Here is a 23,066-nt window from a genome sequence, read left to right as displayed (position 1 = left end):
ACTGTGCTAAAGATGCATCAAGTTCATCTGCATCTCTGAGCAGCGTGATAATATCCAGACCCACCTGTGTTGGATGGAGTGAAGCCTGGTAAGGATGGGCTGTTGAGGCCTGGGAGCAAGACTGGAGGGATGCCCTGTAGTGCTGGATATGCAGCAGGAAGGTTAAGAGCTTGCAGAGGGGTGTTATCGAACATGCCCTGCTGTTGAGCTGCCAGACCAAGAACCTCATTGGCTTTTTTGATCCGGTCCAGCTCCTGCTGAGCCATCAACTGACGTACAGTAGCTGGGTCAAAATACTCCTTTTCCTTATCCAACTGGCTTCCAATGGTTTCTTTAACTTTGGAGATATGCTGTTGAGAGAAGATATGGTCACGTACAGACAGTCGAGCGCTGTACTTGATGCCACACAAAGTGCACTCTGTTTTGGGTCCCTCGTAACTTGTTTGGTTTATACCAAAATGCTTGGCCATGCTGAGTTTGGACTTCTTCTCCTTTGCCCTAGCATTCTGGAACCAGACCTGAACAACTCTCTTTGGCAGTCCAATGTCATTGCCCAGGACCTCACACTCCAGCATGGTAGGTGTCCTGTAGTCATTAAAGCATGACTTAAGAACTTTCAGCTGGAGATTAGTCATCTGAGTGCGAAAGCGTTTCTGTCCGGGCCGATCCCCACTCTCCCCAGATTTGCTGGCTGAACCACTTGCGCCAGGGCTGGGTGAGCAGGGATCCGCAAGGCTGGATGTTTCACTATAGTCCACAGTACCTTCATTATCATACTCTTTGCTGTAAAAGCTGGGAGCTGGGCTGACCAGGCCAGAAGACAGCCGATCTTCATATTCAGACATTGCTATCATGGCAGCTTTTGTCAGACCTTCGCTGGGTCCTGATGTCGATTTGGTTTCAGTTGCAATCCCTGTCGCGCTGTCATTGTCTGCATTCCCTTCGTCTCCTGTTGTAGTGTCTGTGATCGCAGTGTTGACCGAAGAGCAGTCATCATTGTCCAGCTTTGTTTGGTCAAAGCTCAGGTTGACCGAGGACATGGAGGGACTCTCGAAGTCCTCTATCCCTTCCACCTTGATGGAGGATGGACTCAGCAGAGTTCGAGGTGACAGTTCCATGCTCTTGTTCACAGGGGAGAGAGGAACGCTCTGACCATCACTGCTAGTTGGCGGCATGTGGGAAAAACTCGTTCCATCAAAGATGTCTCCCTTCATCTGGAGTCCCCCATCGCAATCTAAGAGCATAGCAGACAACGTCAAGTTGTATCCAGCTCTCTTTGCCTCGTGCCAGTGGCGAGATCGGATGTGAGCTTCAAGAGCCGTCTTTGCTTTGAAGAGAGCTCGGCAGAACGGACACCGTCTGTGGGCTTGGGCAGGCCCCACAGCTCTGAATTGCCCCTTCCTTTCCCGCGCACGGGTGTTCTGAAACCAAACTTGCACCACACGTTTCTTCAAGCCCACTTCATGTGCAATGTGATCCAACATTTTCCGTGTTGGGTTGGAGTCGAGCAAGTATTTCTGATAAAGAATTTCCAGCTGCTCTGGGGTAATCGTTGTTCTTAGACGCTTATCCCTTTGTGGTTCTTCTCCTCCAGTCCCGCTGTCATTTTCTCCAGGGCTCGCACTGGCCTTCTCCTCCAGCTTTCTCTTCAGCGTGTTCATTGTGGATGTTGGTGTTGATGGCGAAGTAGCCGAAGTTGCTGAAATCTGTGGTAACGTTCCAGACAGCAGCTGGCTCGCAAGTAGTGGATTACTGGGATCAAAAAGCATGAAAGGCATATCCAGCGTTCTGTCCAGGAATGGAGGATGGATAAACTGGTTTTGTGCACTCAGAAAATGAAGCTGCTGATGCTCCTGCCAGTGCTCAAAAGAAGGAAATGCCAGCTTACACTGGTCGCACTGGTACGGGATTAGCTGCGGAGGTAGGTTTGCCAGCTGTTGAGGGGTGGACGTGTGAATGGGTTTGAGGGAGAGATGTGACAACTGAGACGGACTTGGGCTTGACTGTGACAAGGAACACTGAGGGGGCTGAGGAGGTGGAGGTGGCTGTTGCAGTGAAGAGGGGGAGGATAACTGTGAAATCTTTTGGTGTGCTGAACTTGTCTTCTGTTCTCCTTGGTCCTGTTGCTGCTGAGACTCTTGCTTTGGTTGTACTTGCTTCTCTTGAGTTTGGTTTTGCTGTGTACTTGGAGGTTCAGACTGCTTTGGTTTCTCATCTGTAGCTTCTACTTTAGAACTATAGGTGGAGGAATCGTCTGCCTCTGCTGTGAGCTGCAGAAAAGCTGAGGAGGTTGCATTAGCTGAAGATGTAGGCGTGCTGTAAGCTTGTGACGGCATTGGTGTGCTGCAGGAGGAACTGGCTGGAGTCAAAAGCTCCATTGCATCCATAGAGTCTTCATTCTGGCTATCATCCTGTCCATCCTCATCCTCATCTTTGTAACAAAGCTTTTTCTGGTGTTTAATGAGATCGAAAATGCGCTGAAAAACTAGGCTGCACTTTTTGCACTGGTAATTCAAGTTGCTTGTTCTAATGTATCTGTCATTTGTAAGCTCCCGCCGTTCCCCATCTTTGCCTTCTCCCTGATTCTCATAGTTTTTTCTAGCTTTCTGACGGGCATTCTGAAACCACACCACTATGACGCGTGTTGGGAGGTTCAGCAAGTTAGACAGCTGCTCAAATTCATCATCCTTTGGGTAAGCATTGGCATCAAAGAAGTCTTGCAGGACTCTGAGTTGGTAGTCAGTGAAGCGTGTCCGGGAGGACCGTTTGCTTCCCCAGTACTCCTGCTTTTGAGGTTCTGGAGAAGGAGGCCGTGAGTCTATCTTCAGTTCCTCCAGGCTGGTAATGGGGGGATTACTGAAGTTGTATGGGGAATCCTTGTTGCGCTGGCGTTCTTTGAAAAGAGTATTTCTGAACCAGTGCTTGATCACCTTCTGGGGCAATCCAGACTTGTCTGCCATCTCTTTGATCTGTTCCTCACTTGGGGAATTGTTAATATCAAAATACTGCCGAAGGACTCTGAGTTGGTCATCGGTGATTCGTGTCCGTGGCCTCTTGTTCTGTTGCTGCTGGAGAAGGCTTGGGTTGAGCTGATGCTGGTATAACTGGGCCAAGTCAGTAGGCAGAGAGTCTACAGGACCAAGCTGGGGTGGCAGCTGAGCAGGTAATGTTTGTAGTGGCATGGTTTGCATCATCAGTGGTGAAAAGATGGGGAGCTCCATTGGCATAGAGAGCTGGGTGAGTGGCACAGATGGCTGGGCTGGTGCAATTGTAGGAGAGGTAATCGGTGGGGCAGAAGTGGGAATGGTGGGAGTAGAAGCTGGCTGAGGAGGTGCTGGAGGCAGTGGAGGTGGGGGTGGTGGAGGCGGCGGCGGTGGCTCTGGGGTCTGAGGCCGTAGTGGGTACATTTTGTCATAGTGTTCTCGGTACTGTTTGGCAAATTTCTCTAACTGCTTAAAAGGAAAGTAATGTTGGTGAACATGCTCTTGGTGGCTCTTCAGGATGAGGATGTTTGAAAAGAATTTTCCGCATGTATCACACTCCAGCTTTTCCAAGTTCTCACCTTGCTCTGTCTTGCCATTTTTCTTCTGCACTTTCTGCTTGTTCTCGTTATACTGAATGACAAGCTCAAAGCCAAAGTTTTCCAGCAAGGCTTTTGTGGCATTCCCCCTTGCATCAGATGCAATACGCGGGGGCAGTAAGGAGGGCTCTGAACTGCTGCCTGGTACAAAGTCCTTCTTGTCTTTGGGCTTTAAGTTATCAGGCAGAGAGTCCTTAGATGCTGCATTAGTGTCGCCTCTCTCTGCACTTTCCCGTGGGGTTTCTTTTTCCTTTTCCTTCACTATGGGTTTATTCTTCTTCTCTGGGTGCTGACTCTGCTGTATAAGGACAGAGTGAGGTTGTGACAAGGACAGCTGACCTTGCTGCTGCTGAAGGAGCTGTGGATGGCTCTGCTGAGGGAGTTGAACCTGGGCCTTCAGGTCCTCCAGCAAAGTTGGACCCGTACCGGTCAGTGTCAGCGCACCACTGGTGACAGGCAAACTAACTTCTGGGTTGAGCTGGAACTCAGCGCTGGGAATGTAGAAAGGAAACAAAAGATGCTGCTGTTGTTGAAGCTGCAGAAGGGTCTCAGTGGTCATTGGAAAGTGTGGCAAAAGTGCTGGATTGAAGAGCTGAGACTGCAGGAGAGCAGCTTGTTGCTGCAGTTCCTGCTGCAGGTGGGCCTGGACTTGGGCCTGTGCCTGTGCTAAGGTCTGAGCTTGCTGTTGCTGTTGCTGCTGCTGCTGCTGCTGCTGCCTGGATGCAATCATGTCTGCCAGCTTCTTCCGGTTTACCTCTTTGGGCTCAGAAGGGGAGGAGATATTAGTGCTAACAGGGTTACCTATGGGAGGAATTCCCACAGTATCACTGGGCACCTGATTGAGCAGGCTGGGAATGGGAGCTGAGCCTGAATTGCTTGTGTTGGTGGTTGTAAAAGCATTACTGTTGCTAGTGCTCACTGGGCTTGGTGTAGATGAACCCAAAGAGAGACTGCTGTTGCTGCTATTGCCAGCTCCATTACTACTGCCGCTGCCCCCCGCTGCCTCTAGCTTGGCTGCACGAGCCTTTGTTTGGTGTAGGACAGACCTCATATGGATCTCCAAGGTAGAGCTCTGGCTGTAGGCAACATTGCATGTGTTACACTTAAAGGGTTTGTTGTCGGGGCTACTGGTAGGTTCAGGTTGCCCCGTAGCAGACTCTTGGAGGGCTCGTTTCAGTTTATGCAGATGAGAAACTGAATTGTAATGAACCAGGAGAATGTTCTTTTGCGTGAAAGACTCCTTGCAGACTGTGCATTTGTAAGGGCGAGATGGATCTAGGAATTTCTCCATAGTGAAGTTAGGGCCCTTCCTGAAGGGTAAGGCCCTTTTTGGTTCAGAGCCAGAATCCTCTTGTACCGACCCTGAATCACTCCCTGTCGGGCTCTGTTTATCTTCCAAGTCGCTCTCTTCCTCCTTATCTTCCTCAACTATAATAGTGTGGTCTTCTGCAAGTGAAGGATCACCCATAGCAAGGAGGTCTCCGTTGACCAAAAGACCACCGTACAGCTGCTGAATGTCGGCCTCGCTCAGCTCCAGATGGCTGGTTTCCAGGTGCTTCTTCAAGGCCTGGAAGGTTCGGAAGCTGCGCTGGCAGAGGCAGCACATGGTGGCTGCCCGGATCACATGGTATTGCGAATGGAGCTGCAGCTTCTCGATGGTTTTGAATGCCAAGCTGCACTGGTTACAGCGGTACTTGTAGACATGCCGATCAGACACTGGCAGCTGGGGCCGCTTGGCATGAACTTCATTGAAATGTGTCTGCAGGGCTGCTGAGCTCTTGAACATCTGGTTGCATCCCTTCTTCCAGCAGAGGAAACTGGAGTCCTCCCTGGCAGAGCTCTGATCACCTGGAGCGGGCTTGGGTTCACCACTGTGCTCTGTACCTTCCGATGGTAAAAGACTCTTTCCTGAGTCCTCAGGGAGCTCTGTGAAAACAAAATCACAACAAAATTGGAAATTACACTAATGCACAAGGACTGTTTTTTTTTCTGCCTCTGCAAGACAGGAAGGTATTTCCAACATTTAACCTCTACTTTCATTCCTTTTAATACCAGCCCATTATCCTCATCATGGCCCAGTGCATAAGTCTACAAAATTTACTTTCTTCCCACTTTGAATATCTGAAAATATTCTCACATATACATCTCCTTAGTGCATTTATCACCTTTAATTCTCTCTTTTAAGTGAAGGCCATCCAGCCACTAATCTGTTTGTGCTTTTATTTCTTTGATGTCCTGTAAGAATGTTTCCCCAACTGAACATGGTATTTGAATCCTGGTCCCATCAAAACCAAAATAGGAATGAAATTCACATACTACTGGTAGCATCTCAAAAGGTGTTGTTTGATGGAGGGAGAAGAAAAAACAAGCAAGCGGTGCATTGTCTCTCTTTTCCAGGGTCTCATAGTACATTTCTGCCAGAAAAGGCAGTGAGATATTGGCAGAAGCTGAAGAGGGGATCCCACTGCCCAGTGCAACGTTAGCAGTGCTGCCCATATGAGCGCTCTCCCACCAGCATCAGTGCAGTGGTGCCGACTTCCTAAAAGGAAGCAGTGGCTGTCTTAGTTCCCAGATTCCTCATGACTTGCCAGGAGGGCACAGAAAGTAGACCGACACTGCTTTCCTGCCAACTTTGAGATGAAACACTTCTGCCTGTGCAGAATGTTGTTCGTGGGATGCTCTAATGTCACACTGCAAAGCCACAACTAAACTGCCATTGATTTACAGCCACGTCTTCAAAACACAGCATGGCAATGAGGCAGATGGGAGAGATCTGAGCTGGACAAGCACTGCAGCAGCTCAGAGCTCCCTGAGAGCAGATGCACTCGAGCTACAGCAGCAGCAGAAGCGTCAGTACAGTCTGTGCCAGTAGCAGCTGCAACACTTGTGGTTTCCCAACCAGCTCTTTAAGCCTTCTTACCACTTCCTTCTCACTGCTCCCACCTGGTCTCCTTCACAAGGATTTAATACAATTTCCAAGTGAATAGCCACGGTGTGTGTGCTGTGCAGCCCTGAGCTGCCCTGCCTGTCCTGCACAGGGGCACCCGGATGCCGGCACAGAAAGGAGACAGCCCCAATGTGCACCGGCCAACTGCAGTCCCCGGGAGACGTCCAGGTACTGGAGATCACCGAGAGGAGATGTCCCCAGCCACAGTCCCCAGCAGGCGGGGACTGGGGGACACGTGGGCCTCAGTGACCGCACTCACCAGGCTGCTTCCCCGGCTCCTCGGTGGTGGAGCTCCCGTCCTTCTCCGGAGCGGCCGCTGGCAGAAACATGCTGCTGGGCATCATCACCTCTGGTGTCGTCACCTGCAGACGGGGAGGTGGGGACAGAGGGAGAAGAAAAGCACAGGAAAATATTTTTAACATTTTCAGCAGCAAAATTAGATACCAGCATTGTACAGTCAGAGCATCACTTTGCATAGCTCACTGACGACTCATGTTTATTAGACAAAGCTCACATCAGTCAAAAGTGTTTCTACAGTTACATTCTGGACATAATTAGCAGTGCACACTTGAAGAATAATCTTATTATTAATATTTTTCCTTTATGTAGAATTCAGACTTTGATCACTGACAATGTTTTGTCATGGGCTGTGAAACTTCTTGTGCAACCAATTAGGTAGATAAGTTGAAAGGCCCACCTTAAGCTGCTGAAAACATAATAAGGCCCCTAATTAAATCATACCTCGTAAAGTACACTGTAATCTTGAACTAGGGAGCATTGCAGCACTGTTTTCAAAGTGTATCGATGCAGGAAAGGGAGGGGCATGAGAAAGAAAAGTACAAATAAGGAGAGAGGTGACAAAGGAAAGGATGAATAAGGAAAGACTAAAAAGACAGCAAATTGTCGGTGAAATAAAAAGCTGCTGGTAACCCTTTCCTTGCTGTGACTGATGCGTTTCCCTTTGCTTCTCCCCAAGCGTTGGCCCAGAACGTGCATCATCATTCCTGAACCCTCACCTGAGCACCAACATTTGTGCAGAGCTGGAGACACTGTGTGGATCTTTGGAAGTCCCAAATGCTTACACTCGTCTTTTTCCAGAAAACCCCATTTCTTCAGGTCTTATCTGGTCACACACGCACAGCACAAGGCACCCAGCTGGTGGGGCTGTTACCTGCCCAGCTGTGGACCAGGAGGCCCTAATTCAACTGCACTAGGTACTGACAAACCATGGTGAAACTGCACCTCTGTGCAGGATAGGAAGCCTCCTTTATTGATGTTAACCACCAACCTAAGCCAGACCTTGGTTCCATTCAGTGAATAGAAGCAGAAGTGGTCTGCGAAAGCCTCAGAAAGAAGGTTCATGAGTGTCTGCAGCCATCCAAACTGTGCAATGAGGGATGTGGAGCCACTGCCGCTGCTCACAGGGTAGCATCCCATGCCTACAGCAGCAGCACCATGTCTATAGCAGTGCTATGGCTACAGCACTGCACCAACAGCAACAAAGTGTCTGCAGACATCTGCAGGGAGAGTGGCACTGAGAAATCACACCAAGGGATGCTGGGCACACCAAATCCATTCCATTTTACTGTAACATGAGCACTGATGGCTGTAGGTGGTGGGTCAGGAGACGCCTGAGGTCTCTGTCCATTTGTGGGGCTCTGAGGATGGGGAGAGCAGGGATGCCGAGGAATAAAGGCGCTGACCCTCTCAGCTTTGTCAGCAGAGAGAGTGCTTTCCTCGGATCTTCAGGAATTACAAAAAATAAATGATGAGAAATTAAAAAAAAAAAAAAGACCAACAGAGTAGAAAAAGAATAAAATTATCTAACACCTCAGCTGCACATCATTATAGAGAACTGCGGGCTTTTTACACACATTACAGTAAGGCAGCCATCCCCACCACCAGACTCAGTACGACGGATCAGTAATTGTTTTCATACACTTTAATTAGAAAAACTCAGATGGCTATGAATAATAATGGAAAAGAGAGACTTTTGCACTTGAAAGGTTGAAGTCAATCAAGTGTGAATGACGGCAAAAAAGAAAAAAAAAAAGACACCAATTCATCAGGCCTCTGTTGTCTCGCCGCGTCTTTAATCATAATTCCTGATTGGGATTCAAGAAGGCAGTAAGCAGCGGTTCTTTGTCTGCCTTCACCTTCCGTCAATTAACTCTCCCCGAAATATAATCATCAACCTCACATGCTCCTCTGCATCTTAATCTGGGTCTCCAAACCAGTAAGTCCTGCCCTATATGTGTTTAAGTAATTACCTTTATCTACCTGCATCTCCGCAGCCACAGTTCTCACCCTGCTCCCGCCCCTCCCTCCGCAGGCACACAAAAAGGCAGAAATAAAAAGGCTGCGGTACATTAAGTGTGCTGCAGGCACAAAAGCCAAAAAGGCGTAAAGAAAAAAGCTCGGAGAGCAGCACAGGGCCCACAAATGCTGGGTGTGGATGTGGGCACAGTGGTGCGGACGGCAGCGGAGGGCTGCCCTGGGAAGCATCAGCACTGCTTGTGCTTCTGCGGCCGACCCGACTCGACCTGCTGCCATCCTCGGCCCGCAGAGCAGCACCAGCCTTGGCAGCCACATAGCTGCACATCTCCAGCGGTTCTGCACTGACATTGAGCTCTAGCCTCCCAGGTTTGAACCATCTGCCTGTTCAGACTGCAAATATCGTGTCCTGTTTGTGCATGTTGTTGCTGCTTTCAACATAAACAAGTAACAAGGGTAGGCAGGGGGCAGGAAGGCGCAGTGGGCCACGGTCACCCGGCAGGTAAGAGGAGGAGGGGTGATCTGAAACAGTGCTGTGCTTCAGGCGTACTGAATCACATTGATGGTTCTGGTGACAGAGAAAGGAGCTCCGTGCTGGAGGCCCTCCTGCCCCTTCCCCCGAGAGGCACTGCCAGGGCTGCTCTCTGAGTGCACACCCATGGCTGCGCTCCACACCTCCATCCCCAGGCTGAGATTTCCCTCAGCACCAACCGCTCCACCGCAGCAACAGATCAGCCCATTTGAACTGCTGTTAAAAGAACAGCCCTACACACCTAAGTCAGGCAAACATGATTTGTCTCCTTCCTTTCCTTCCACACATACGCCCTCTGCTCCGCTCAGTATTAAGCTGTGCTGCTCCTACACAGCTGCAGCCATGCACTGTAGCCCCTGAGCCACCAGCAAAGCCCTCAGTGCTGACACTGCTCTCACACCACCTTTTCAAATGAAACTGAGAGATGGGGAAGGATCTGTAGCTCACTCTTATCTGCTCCTTCTGATGGCCCAATGGATGGGTGTGAATATAACCATCAGGTTCTGTCCATCTGCACTCCAGTGATGTGCGTGAGCAGCTCCAGAAATGCATACGAGCTGAGGCCCCACCGCCCATCCTGCTCCCGCCCCCCTGCAGCCCATGCCAGGCATGGAGAGCTGCTGAAGAACAGCGCTGCAGAAATGGCAGCTGCTGGTGGGACAAATCTGCACCTCCAAGAATCCTATCAGAAACTCAGTCTCCTCAAGGAAAAAAGTTCCCTTATGACCACCTACACACTTGGGCACCGCCGTGGCCACTTCTGTGAACAACACAACCCAATGACTTTGCCACAAACACCTGGACGGACGCACCGTGCTTCCCTCCCTGTCCCAAGAGCACCTCCAGCACACAGTGCTCTGACACACAGCCAGCCCTGCCAGGCCATGGCTTTGGGAACAATCTGTGAGCCTGCAGATGACACTGTGGCAGTGATGCCCCATCGGCACTGAGCTGCTGAGCAGCGCCACGTCAGCCCTAGGGGCACACAGGCATATTTGTGCCACGTCCAATAATTTATCTTTGGATACATGAACAACCAGCTCCATTCACACTCTGCATCAGCCTTCTGCTTTCCTCAGAGCGAGCAACCACATACGTGGCCCAGGAACACCAAAATGGTGCAGCTTTGAAACGAAAATCTCCAGAAGGGGTCTGAGGAGATACATTACGATCCCTAAGTCCGTGCAACCTAGGGGGAAACGCGCGCCATGCAAGGTTCCCGAACCAGACAAAGGAGGTAATTTCCATTACAAAGAGAGAGAGAGGGTGCTGGAGTGAAAAGCTTCATTAGACTCAGAGAGGCAAAGCGATGGCAGTATACCAAGGTCACTTCTAATTTAGACCATCTAATTGGCAAACATGGCTCCAAATGGCTATCATCTCACAGGGCTCAGAATTAATGAAGCCCGATTATTTTCATTACCTTCATCCGAGATGGAGAATGAGACACAGAGTGAGAGGGAAAGGGGGGAGCGCAAGGGGGCGAGAAGGAGGGAGAGAGAAAAATTGAATGACAACGAAGGGAGAGAGTAATGAGAAAAGACAATAGGAAAGGGGAAAAAATGTGAAGATGGTGCAAGGGAGAAGCGCGGATGGCAGGGATGGGAAGGAATCACTGGTGGAACACGAGAGAAAAGAAAACGATGAAAAGGAAATGCTGGAAACACTGGGAGAGGACCGAGAACAGCCAGGAGAGGAGACACAGGCCGAGCCGGGGGGAGGGAGCTCTGGGAAGCCGTCCCTTCTCCTGCTTCAAGCCCATCAGTCTTGTCAATCGACTGAGCCGACGAACTGCGCTTCACCCTCATTAAGGGGCTCTGCTGGAGCGGTGCGGGGCTGAGCCTGGCGGAGCGGCTGTGGCTGGGAAGATGGCGATCAGAGCACAGCGCGGCCGAGACGCCACGCGCTACAAACCCAGCCACGTCTTGTGCAGCTGGAGGGGATGAGTCTCCCGGCCCCCTCTGCACCGCTACGCTGCCCCTGGAGCCCTGCCCGGAGCTGCCGGCCGCAGGACAGCCCCCGGGCTGCGCGCCGCTATGAAAGGACAGGGCACGAGCCACACAGATATGAGATGCTGAGCATAAGCAAGTAGCTGTTTCCATGGCAACAGACATATTAGACACTGCAGGTTCCTGAAAGGCGTCTGATAAGGTATTATTAACTGGAGCCTCCTCCAAATGCCAAATGCAAAGACACTGTGTCGAAAGGGACCTTGCTCCCATAGACTGGGCTGCGATTCAATGGCAGCACCGAGGCCTGATCTGCACATCAGAGTAAGTCAGGAACCCACAAAGCAACACTACGAATATCGCATGCTGCCAGGTTCTGCAGAAGACATACTCATCTCACCAAATATTTGCCATATGAACTCAGAAAGAGCCATCTTCCTGACCCACATCCAAGTTGGATGTGAAGGAGAATCAGTCTTTCTACCCAGACATATCTCTGGGTACCACGCAAACAGCCACCCAGGGCCACCACGGCAGAACAAAGAAGGAAGACGATGATCTTCACATTTGTCAGCAGAAGTGCTGCACACTGCAGCAGAAGAATGAGGTCCTGTTCTAGCACAGAAGATGCGATGACCTAAAAGAACTGCCACACTACAGCAGTTGCTCTGACCGTGTCCCCTGGGCACTGCCCTGAGCTCCCAAACAAGAGGCTTCTGTCTATCTTCGCGTATCTCGGAGGGCAAACACCTGTGCAAGCCCTCATGCACCAAATCAATGGGTTTGTAGACTGCGTGCTCTGCAGACAGCCCAGCCCAAACAAACCATACTCACAACAGCACAGCAGACACCCTTAGCAAAGCAGTTGGTTTACTGGCCTAAGAAAGAGGCTCAGCTTCTGTTTACTTCTCTTGCTGGGTCAAAACATCTTCCTTAAATTTAGTTAGAGGCTAACCAGACTTGTTTAAGTCCTCAGAAGGTATTTGCACAATTGACCATGAACAATTAATATGGATGTAGGTCCCAGATGTCTTTGTGATGGGGCAGATCCTTTATTTAGATGTATGCAGTGGTCCACCAGAGCAGAGCAACCCTTGCTTGAGCCTGTGGGTTCAGAAAGCCTGTAAAGGTTAGTGAACTGCCCTTGGTCTGTCTTCCTAAGTCTCTTTACATTTTGCTATTCAGAGGATGCTGGGTGGGACATATCACCTTGGTTGGGTTTTTAATGGATTTTCAGATGTGGTGCCTGCTTGGGTATGTGGGTTTTTCCATGCAGTTGCAAGCAGTTGGTCCAAGAGTGGTCACTGTGAGCCTTCACTGCACCATGACTCCCACAGAGCCTGGAAGGCAGAGGGCAGAAAAATGAGAGGATGGGTGGCTCACAGAGCAAAGAGGGAAGATGAGCAGCACAACAGCATGTGAGGAGACACATGAGGACCGGAATGGTGCTAGAGAGGGAAAACCAAAGAATGGTAAGAGAAAAGCTGGGTAGCGCTGCATTTGCTTGCTTAATTGATGCCACAGAAAGTGAATTGATAAAAGAATATGAGTATTATGACAAACATGTTATTACAGCCCTTCATTATCAGCAATCAGCAAAGAAGGGAGAAACAGAGCTGGAATGCGGGAAAGAAATCACAAAACTGTCAGGAATTGAAACAAACACTTGTGCACTTGGTAACAAGTTCTTAAGTGCAGCCACAACCTTGCCTTGAAGACTGCATAAAAGAAGTGCAGGAATCGGACAATACATTTGATTTGTGAGTTTAGAGCGGGTTTTGAAAATGTGCGTTATTAATTCTACCTGTATCTTACACTGACTAACCACACCAACAAGTGGAAAGGCAAACTCGTGTGCAACCCAAGAAAAGAGAACTCATGAAAGAACATGCTGGGCTCCCAAGTGACATTTATGGAAGCAAGCAGACGAGTGCTGCGGATGCAGCCAGGCTCTGCTCAGTGTGTCTGCGTGGAGGCGGCGCAGCCCACTGCAAGGTCGGGCACACAGTGCCCATGGGAGAGACCTGCAGCCAACAGCGTTGCTGGGGCAGAGCACACCACCACCTCTCACAGACGGCAACTTGAACACTGCTGCTGATTTGCTATTCCTCACCAAGCGCTGGCTCTTGGGACAGTCGAACTTCGGTCCCAAGGCAGCACTGGAGAAGGGCTCCCATGCACGATGCTAGACCATAATCTGCTGTCTGAAGTTTCTGCTGCCATTAGAAGCTGCACAAGCAATAACAAACACAGCACAGACACTGGCACAACACTGACAATCTGCTCTAAAACTGGAGCGTATGTTCCACCTCCCTTTGGCTGATGTCAATGTATCCCTTACTTGTTACCCTGAAAAAAGTGAACTGTTACACAAAAAAAGGAAACGCTGCCACTTTGTATGGAGTAATTCCTAACAGGTCCATCCTATTTCACAAAATCTCGACAACGATCCTCATTGAGTGAATAGAGTGCAGAACATGGGCTGCTCAACAGGACAGGTTCTCCTCCAGCAGGCAAGGCTGCCAAGCGAAGCCACTCTACTGGTTCTTAAAATCACATTCTAAGCAGGAACTCGATACCTAATTTCCTCTAACGTTACTTTGATCACCCAGGCTGTCCTTCCCGGGAATTGCTAACCAACTCCTGAATACCTTCCCTCTGCAACCCAACCAGCACAGAACATCAGCTGCTGCATCTCCCAGAAGGATCTGTGCAAAATGTAGTCCCATGCAATGACTTCAGTAGTTAAAGGAAATCTGATTTATTCCAATCTCTTCACAATGAGATTACTCACTCAGCACTGCAATATTGCCATTTGCCACAACGCCCAAGCACGGACAAGCTGGTCTCTGCAAAGGAAACATGCAAGGATGGGAGAAACCTCAATGACAGAGCGCAGGCAGGCGAGGAAGCTGCCCCTCAGCCCCTGCAGTGAGCACAGCCCACGCAGGTCAGGTCACCCCTTCACTCCTCGCATTCCCTAGAAAGACAGCAGACACACCTGGCTATGCTGTGACTCACCGTCATGATGAGCTTCTCAACGCAGTCAGGGGACACACTGTGCAGGTGAGTGAGGTGCAGCTGCAGGTGGATCTTGTTGTTGAGCATGTCCTGGCAGAGCGGGCAGCGGAGCATGGGCTGCACCGAGTGCTGGGTCATGGCGTGCACCCGCAGCCGATTCACGTCTGTGTTACTGTACTTGCAGTACGGACACTGGTACATCTGCAGAGCAGAAAATGAATTGTGCAATTGTTACAGCTTTCTTTTTTCCTTACAGCTAGACTTTAGTAATTTGATGTCTTCTTCTGCAATCAGTTACCACCTTTCACCCTCTTTCATTTATTTTACTCTTTACTTTTGTCACAGATGAAACAGTTACCCACAGATCTGCAAAAAGCCGAGTGCTTGTCCTTACCTGCTCCGATTTGGTCTCTTCTGAAGTTTTTGACCATTTAAAGGAGAGAGGCGACTCAGAGCTGCCGGGAAATGGTACTCGTTTGGAGGATGCTGGAGGCTCCATCAGCTCCTTCTCTGCCTGGCTGGCTGGCGCTGCAACAAGGAGAGATTCACATCAGGACACTCCCAAAGAGGCTGATGTTGGATGAAGATGCTGTTACCATTTACACTGCTGCTTTTTCTTGAAACATTCACTGCCTAGTTGCGTGAGGATGAGTACATGGACTAACGCATAACCTACAAAGCCTACTTGGACACAGAAAGTTTGTTCTTAATTATCTTCCACAGAAGGGGAATTGTGTCACTTATAGCCAGAAGCAGAGAAACCACAGCTACTTATGCATGCTGCCTACAGCCTGTTAGGTGCAGGATTCCTTCCGTGTGCTTGCATCTGACTCACAAACGCTGGGTCAGATGTGAAGGCCAACGCACCGTTCCTGTGAATAGCTGGGCAGGTGCGGCAGAGCAGGATGCAAACCCCTGCCTCTGAGCACCCGAAGCTTTGCATGCGAACAGCCTGGAGAGCGTCTGCCCCAGGGATGGCTGGAAGCTGTACAGACTGGGTGCTGGGTGCCAGGCGGCCCCAGGAGGATGGCTCTGAACTGCTGGGCCCACCCCTGGGAACAGCACACACTGCGGACGCTTCCCAGCAGCGGTCCCACCGAGCCCCAGCAGTGGGACCCAACCTGCAGGGCGTGGGATGAGCACATCCTGCGGTGTTTCAGTAATGCAGGAGAGGAACCCAGAAGCCACAGCGAGGCTCTGTGCAAGTTAAGGCTCTCAGAGAAGGCGCATACCCTGACCTTTCCCCCTCCCCCGAACCCTGGCAGCCCGGAGTACATAAATTTGTGGGACATCTATTATTTAAAAACTGTAAGGACAAGTATATTATACACAGCCCCCGTCTCCTCCTCCCCGAACACACATTCATAACAGTACTTTAATCTGTCTCGAATCGACTTCAAACCCATTTCGCCCTTAATGGGAGTTATTCATTTTCACTTGAAAGGTAATATATGACAGCTGGATATTTAATATGATGGATCGGCTGCCGATTAACAAGGCACGGCAGCATTCTCAGACCGGTCCCCCCATACTCTTCCCCCTTCCTCTTCTTCTCTGGGTGAGCTCACTGGTGTCTGTGCCTTGTTCAGAGGATGCAGTCTGGGCAAAACCAAGGTAAACCGCCTCCTTCTCACAGACCCTTCATTTACTGACACAAGACGTGTTTCAGAGGCACCACATCACAGTAAGGAAAGCGAAATGTGTTTCTGTCTTTCCCTGCCAGGCCTCAGCCCCAAGCACCAGTCATGCAGAAGCAAACTACCTTCGTGGAATCATAGAATCATTCAGGTTGGAAAAGACCCATGCAGCCACCGAGTTCAGTGACCCAACTGTAGACATTGTCCCAGTGTGCTGAACGCTTCGTGCAACCTCTGAAATTCCAACTATACTTCCAATTTCTTTCCTATGGGAAGCAGCCAGCGTACAATTTGGGAAAAGTGAAAAGCAGTTAAAATTTACTTTTACTTACCATTTTCCATGCCCATTTTTCTAAATGCACTTGATCCATCCCTAACTTTTATCCTTCAGAACCAGAACTATTAATGATTGTCCAGATCCCAGAGAAACTGCTTTGTTGCAGTGAACTGAAAAACACATACTGAATATTTCTTCTAAGCATCATTTTTTTGTGCTGACAGCTCAGATGGGAATTTTAACTCAAGACCCCAGTTTATTGTTGATGAACAGCCAAATTCACTAAGTGACACATTCAGTCCACATCACAGATCAGAGGAATTAAAAGCTCCTTTCTGCCTGGAGAAATGAGGACGTGCTGCTCCTGCGGCTCGGCTCAGCACCAGGCTTGGGGCAAAGGAATAGCAGGACAGAAGGATATGGGCTTACAGTACGATGTATGACAAGTTACCTATTAGCACTTGCATTATTTTGACCCTCTGAGCGGATTATTACAGATTGCCTGGCCTCAGAGATCTGTGTTACTCCACAAATGCACCTGGAAGCCCCGTGCACCAGGACAGTGCTGTCCTACTGGGGCCTTGAGGAGACTTCTCGCACATCCTTGGCACCTCCTGCATTTCAGAGGATGAAGGGAAATCTCCCCGCGTGGAATGGGACACTTCCTCGAGTGCAGGTCCTTCCTTCTGCCAGCTGTGTCCCAAGAAGCAGATGACTCCTGGTCCGGGTGGGCAAGAGCTGCCTCCCCCACCGCCCAGCCATCAGGCTCTTTTAGCTAAAGCACCGCTGACAGCCCCTTCATCTAAACTTCTATCTCCCAACCCAGCAACATAATGGAGAAGCCAATTAAATGATTATTAATTCATGCTGTTTTCCGTAAGCCAGAGGTTCTCATCTCCCTGCATTCCGTAAACCAGCTTGCCACTTGCCCTAGAAATTTACAGTGGGGTTTCTGCTATCTCCATTGATTTAGAGAACGGAACGACCCCTCCCCCACACCCACTCTCTTCCCACCAAGTTCAGCCGTCAGCCTGGGAAAAAGTTTTCCAGCGGGTTGGGGAGCTGTTTTCATCTCACGATGGAAAATAAAATTCCATATTTGGTGGTGCCTCCCTCTGCTCAGCTCTCCCTGACGTTTCCTTGAAGCTCCCCCCAGCACCACGAGCCCACAGCCGGATGGGGCCGCCCACCCTGCGCCGAATGCCCGCCAACACAGAAGCATCCCTCCAGCAGCTCTCGCTTTCCTCCGGAAATGCTGAGGAGCGGGAGGACTGTTCTACCTGCCCCGTGCTCACACAGCTCTCCCCCCCTGTGTGTGCAGGGCCAGGCCATCCCCGCAGCACCATGGATGGGGCCGCAGCAAGCTGCTCACTCAGCGCCAGCCAACGGCAGGTGGGACACACCTGGAGACAGCACGGCATGAACGGACGTGGGAGAGGAACTCCACCAAGAGACCCCGGCCACCAGCAACTGTAAGAGTGCGGCCTGGGCCTTCCAGAAATGGCACTTGGGTGTAGAGCACCATTACAGTGCTGCTGGTTGTTACTTCTCGTGTTAATAATATATGGTTGGATGTTTCTTCCTGAAACGCTGTCTGTTTACATTCCCTATTCCCTGAAGGTACCATTCGTTCTAATAAGATCTTGTAGCCACACTAACAGGACTGTACATTGCCTGTTGCTCTACGGTACTTTTTCAAATCTGTATTTGATAAGTAACTCGACTGTATGATAGACAGATGTGAATACATGAGGATCTGCAAGCACACCTTTGTACCCAGACCGTTATCGCTATCTTACAAAAATGCGGCTCTGAAGATGGTCAGATAATTCGTTTCTCTAATGCTGTGTCACACCTGCAGCCCGCAGTGTGTTCCAACCACAGAATTATCACCGAACGTCCACACGACAGTGCCCGAAAGGCCCAACCAAGTGCCACAAGGCTGCTCCGCACCACCATGAGCTCCGGGACACTGCACAGGGCACAGCGGCAGCGCCTGCACCAACCCACAGACCTCCCACTGCCCCCCAGCATCGACACCGTGCCGGGGCTCCAGAGGGTGCTGCCTGCGGACAGAGCAGTGCAATGGGGAGAGAAATGGCCCAAGCCAGCTGGGCAAGGCAGGCCCACACAGAGACATGAGGAAGACGAGTTCTGACCAGGCCCAGGGAAGACCTGGTTGGCACAATCTCACCCCACATCGAGCACAGCAACACCCCATGCCTGCAAAGTGGTGCACCGAAACCTTACCTCCCAGCAATGATATCTAAGACTACCGGTTTAGAACCAGGGATATCATTTGTTTTACATAATAGAGGAAACAAGAGGTAATCTTCTATATTTACCTATTCCATATGGTTCTTGAACCAGACATCAATCTGGTTGAATATCACCATCCAATTCAACTGAATAAATATTTCAACTAACCTACCACGAGAGTCTGTATCAACTCACTTACTGAAATCAATGTGCAGAGCTTGGGAGATCAACAGCAGTACTTCTACCAACTCCTTGAGAAGAGCACAGGAAGGATGGGGGAAGGATGGGCAGTGCCAGGCAGTGCTGCAGATGGGGGAGCTCCCGGCCAGGAAGGGCACAAGCTCAGCGGAGATGCAGGCAACATGGACTCCAAGTGCTGGGGGCATACAGCACAGAAGTGCCTGAGAACAGGAGGGCTGACACAGCCACCAGCCTGCAGAGCACCGCACACCCAGTGCAGCAGCTGAGCCTTGGGGTACTCCTGGCTCCAGCACGGCCAGTGGCCAGCTGGGAACACGGAGCCCTGCTGGAGCTGGGGAGAGGGCCTCCATGGAGCCATCGCCTCCCTTCACTTCATGGAAACATCAGAACACATCTGCTGGCACTGTGTGAGCTGAGGGCAGCCCAGCTCTGAACGTCAGGCAGCTTCCAGGCGGTCCCAGCACCCCGAGTCCTGGCCCGACGCTCCTCCTTGGCTGGAGCTGGTGCCCAGCAACCTTTTGTGCTTTGTAAATCCTCAGGAAAGCCACAATGACACCAAAGCTCCCGCCTCATCCCCATCCCCATCCCATTGCAAGTCTCCCGTACATACACTCCAGGGTCAAGAGATGCTACATCATGGCCCCCTGCTCCGCTCCCTGCCAGCTCTCCCCTTTTCTTTGCTCTGGCATCACTGAGCATTCTGGCCATTAAGTGCTCAACAAATGCCATATATTAAAAAAAAAAGAAAAAAAAGCAGCAGGGGGTGGGGGGACAGTAATAGATTTCCGTCAGGATGTGCCTGACCTGTTTTTTTCAATTTCAGTAATTAGAAAGGCAGTGGGCCTGTAGGAATTATTCATAAACTGCAGGAGCTGTGCAGTATACATTTATGTTAAACATGTCAAATCCGATTGAAATCATGCCTGCCAGCACCATACTCCATAAACACACTTTTCTGCAACAATTTCCCAGCTCTCGGCAGCCCATTAATACCTCCTTTAATAGCAATCTACCACGGATTCGAATCAGGGACGCTCCATTGCACTAATTGCTCTGTGTTAGGTGAGCATCATGGATTAAAAAAAAAAAAAAATCATTAAAAAAAATAAAAGCCCTTCAGGCTACTCCTCCAGAAATATTTCATTTCAATCCATATTTTAAAGAGTTTGTTTCTTGTTTTTTGGGGAAAAAAATCTGATACTCTACATCTACACGACTGACAGTGCATTAAGAAAGTCTCTTTCACAGCTGGGTCACCGCATACTGAAGTGCTTCTCTCTAGCTAAAAAACACGCGCAAACATACTCCGAATCTTGCAAGCTTCACACAGAGCTACACGGCTGGGGTCCAGGCTCCAACTGGAAATCAGTGTGTGGATGTAATCATTTACATCCTAACTTAAAAATGGAGTCAAGGAATGGCCACATTTCTTCTCTCTCTGATTGTGAGAAGTTGTGTGTTAGTCACGGTGAGCTAATTTCTACTGCTCAGACACTGGGCAGAGCATCCCTTTGCAGCACTGCAGCGGGCAGGATGGCGGGCAGGATGATGGGCAGGACGACAGGCAGGATGGTGGGCAGGATGGCAGGCAGGACCCCTGGACAGAAGGGATGGCAGCTCTGGCAGTGAGGGTCGCACTGCACTATGCTCAGCAGCTGCCACATCCCACTGCCGCGAGAGACAGCAAGCAGGTCTGCACAGACATGGGCCCTGCAGCCATCTCTCTGCATGGAATGCTCTCGGAGTCACACAGCAGCTTTGCCTTCCACGAAGCACTGCTGCCTGTGACAAGTGCACAGAGGCAGCGTGTGCCCTGCGGAGAGCAAACCGTGCTGCACTTGTACACGCCTTGCAGGAGCGATGAGGAGATGTGTGAGAACTTAACTGAGGTAACAGGAATTCTTGCTTGGGATGGAGCTTTCCTCTTGTGTACTTTAATGGAAAACGTTACTTTAAAAATTTTTTTGGTTAGGAATATTCTCTTCTAAAATAAGTACAAAAATGAATCGATAAATTTATTCTGCAGCTGAAAACATTTTGGCAAGCTTTCAACGAAAGCAGCAAAGTTTCTCCTTTCAGCAAATAGCTGACCCAGCACTGCCTGCCACAGCTGTGCCATAAAGACGACACACAAACCTGACTCACTCCGGGCAGCCACACGAGGTCTTTTTTTTTTCAGAAATCGCACAAAAATGATCGCGCCGTCTGCAGTTAAGAAACTGAGGTACAGAAGGTGAGTAAATCGCTAAGGAAGGTGATGAGCAAACCGCAGCACAGCACACAGAGGACAGGTCTCGCAGCCTGCACTTCAGCACACCCCGCGCTGCCTTTGGCCCTGCACGGTCCCACCTACCTCCCGCTTTCACAGACCTGCAGCAGGCTGTGCCCGCTCTGCTTGTGCCCGCAGCTCTTCTGCTCTTCAGGGAACACTTCTGAGGCACCTTCCCAGAAATTCTGCTCCAGTGTTCCACCGACTGTATCAGGAGACCTTTTTTTTTTACCGTTACCTAACCCCAACCTTCCTCTCTTCCATTTAGGGCCATTATTTCTTGTTGTCTATATCCTGAATACAGAGATCAAATTATTTTCTTCCATTCAGAAACACTTTATGCACAAGAAGACTTATTTTGTCCTCTCCTCTTTTTGAGCTCCTTCCACTTTCTCCTCAGAGATGACATTATACTGACCACAGTCTTTATTTGTGCTGTCCAGCTTTTCTGAAACTGCTCTACTTTCCCGACACCCAGAGCTCTGAAGCAGACACAATCCTCCAGGGGAGGCTTTCCAGAGCTGAAGAAATGCATCTCTTTTTTATAGTATTTTCATCTACACCATGATTACTCGAGCTTCGTTTTGAGAATGTCCTGAACAGCACCGCCAGAACCCTTTCTAAGGAGAAGACACAAGATGCTGCCTGCAATGAGGCCTTCCTCACACGGAAGGAAATTGGGTCGTGTTGACATGATTTGTTCTTGACAAATCCGTGTCGACTGTTCCTCATCTCATTATCTTCCAGTCAGTACTTACAAACAGTTGTTTGGTCAATTCCCAGGAAAATCTGGGGCAAACGAAGCTGGCAGGTGTGCGGTTCCCCAGCCACTCCTCTGCTTACAGATAAATACCATGTCTGTCCCCCCGCAGGACTTCTCTCATTTTCTGGGACTCACAAAAGAGCAGCTGACAGGTCGGAATCGTTGCAGTCGTCTCCTCAAAACGCCCAAGGATGAAGCAGTGGACACAGACCTGAACACACGTGGCTGGACTGAACCCTTGGCAACCTGCTCCTGCGGCTGGACCACGAGCCTTCGTGCAGTGCCGCCAGCAGGGCTGCTGGTCTCTCATGCAGTCGGCGCGTTTAGTCAAGATGAGAGCAGAGAACGTGACCACTCTTCAGTTTTGCTGACATCAGGGTTGAGCTGCAGACCAGCTCCTGCCTTGCAGTCTTCTTACAGCAAGGCATTGTTTGAGTGCCTCCCTGGTGCTCCCTATATCCTGGGATATCCCCATATCCTTCCCTGGCTACATCTCAACTTCCACTGCTGCATTTTGATAACCTGTATAAGTGGACAATGCAGTTCTATGTTTGTCAAGACTAACATAACCCGGTTTCTATTCCCTTCCGTGTCTGGGGTCCACAAGGACACAGTGACACAGCCATGCTCTTCAAGGGAGCTTGAAAGCAGAAACAATGCAAGACTGAGGGGTGGTATGTGTTGAGCAAATCCGCTGTACATAAATGAATTCAGAATTTCTTTTGCTTTCAAGTTCAAGGCTAGTGTTGCTACGCATTTGAAAGCAGGCCTCGAATTCAACAACACAAATGCAGAAACCTTGCTGGGGCTTTACGCTTCAGGCTGATAGTGACTCTGGATGCTGTTTGTCCAGATAGACACACAGCAGCCCAGGCTGCATTTTCCACTGTGTGTTTTCCTGTGAAGACTTAATGAAGCTGTGAAATCTACCCACGGATTTTGCAAAAAGAAAGCTGAGATTCTTACTCAGCAACGTAAAGATTGTTATACACCTGCAGTTTGTTTCAGGATGTCATAGATCCAGCAGAAAGCAAGCAGTTAACAGCATGAGCACAGGGTCTGCCTCTCCGCTCTTCTGCATCAAAACTGGAGTTAGGACCATAATGGAAAAGTAGGTTAGCAATCTCTCCAGTCTTAACTACAGGGTGGGGTTTCATGATACGCTTAATCCAGCCTAAGCGCTGTCAGCTGCCAACAAGGGCAGTCCCTTTCTTCTCCTCCAATCCCAGCTGCAGATTTCCACTGCCTGTGTCAGGCCCAGCACCATGTGAGAACAGATGAGCTCTGACCTGTGGCCCTGGGGCTGGCAGGGGATGCATGAGTGACCATGGGTCAAACTATGTGAGCCTGTTGCAAA

The 23,066-nt window shown here is 50.0% G+C and overlaps 1 protein-coding gene across 2 annotated transcripts in view; it reads right to left on the bottom strand.

The window, feature by feature from the left end:
- ZFHX3 (zinc finger homeobox 3) overlaps window positions 1-23,066 on the bottom strand; it is a 140,507-nt gene that overhangs the window by 9,228 nt on the left and 108,213 nt on the right. For both annotated transcript variants that reach the window (XM_085235027.1, XM_085235026.1), the window contains 4 exons: window positions 14,698-14,831; window positions 14,304-14,504; window positions 6,787-6,889; window positions 65-5,506 (listed from right to left, as the gene is read on the bottom strand). In XM_085235027.1, the coding sequence (XP_085091153.1) occupies window positions 65-5,506; window positions 6,787-6,889; window positions 14,304-14,504; window positions 14,698-14,831 (5,880 nt within the window). The remainder of the gene's footprint in view (window positions 1-64; window positions 5,507-6,786; window positions 6,890-14,303; window positions 14,505-14,697; window positions 14,832-23,066) is intronic.

Source organism: Meleagris gallopavo, chromosome 13 (assembly GCF_905368555.1).
Source record: "Meleagris gallopavo chromosome 13, MGAL_WU_HG_1.1, whole genome shotgun sequence".
Lineage (NCBI taxonomy): Eukaryota > Metazoa > Chordata > Aves > Galliformes > Phasianidae > Meleagris > Meleagris gallopavo.
Note: the sequence above shows the minus strand (reverse complement) of the source record. Positions and strands in the feature narration are given on the sequence as shown.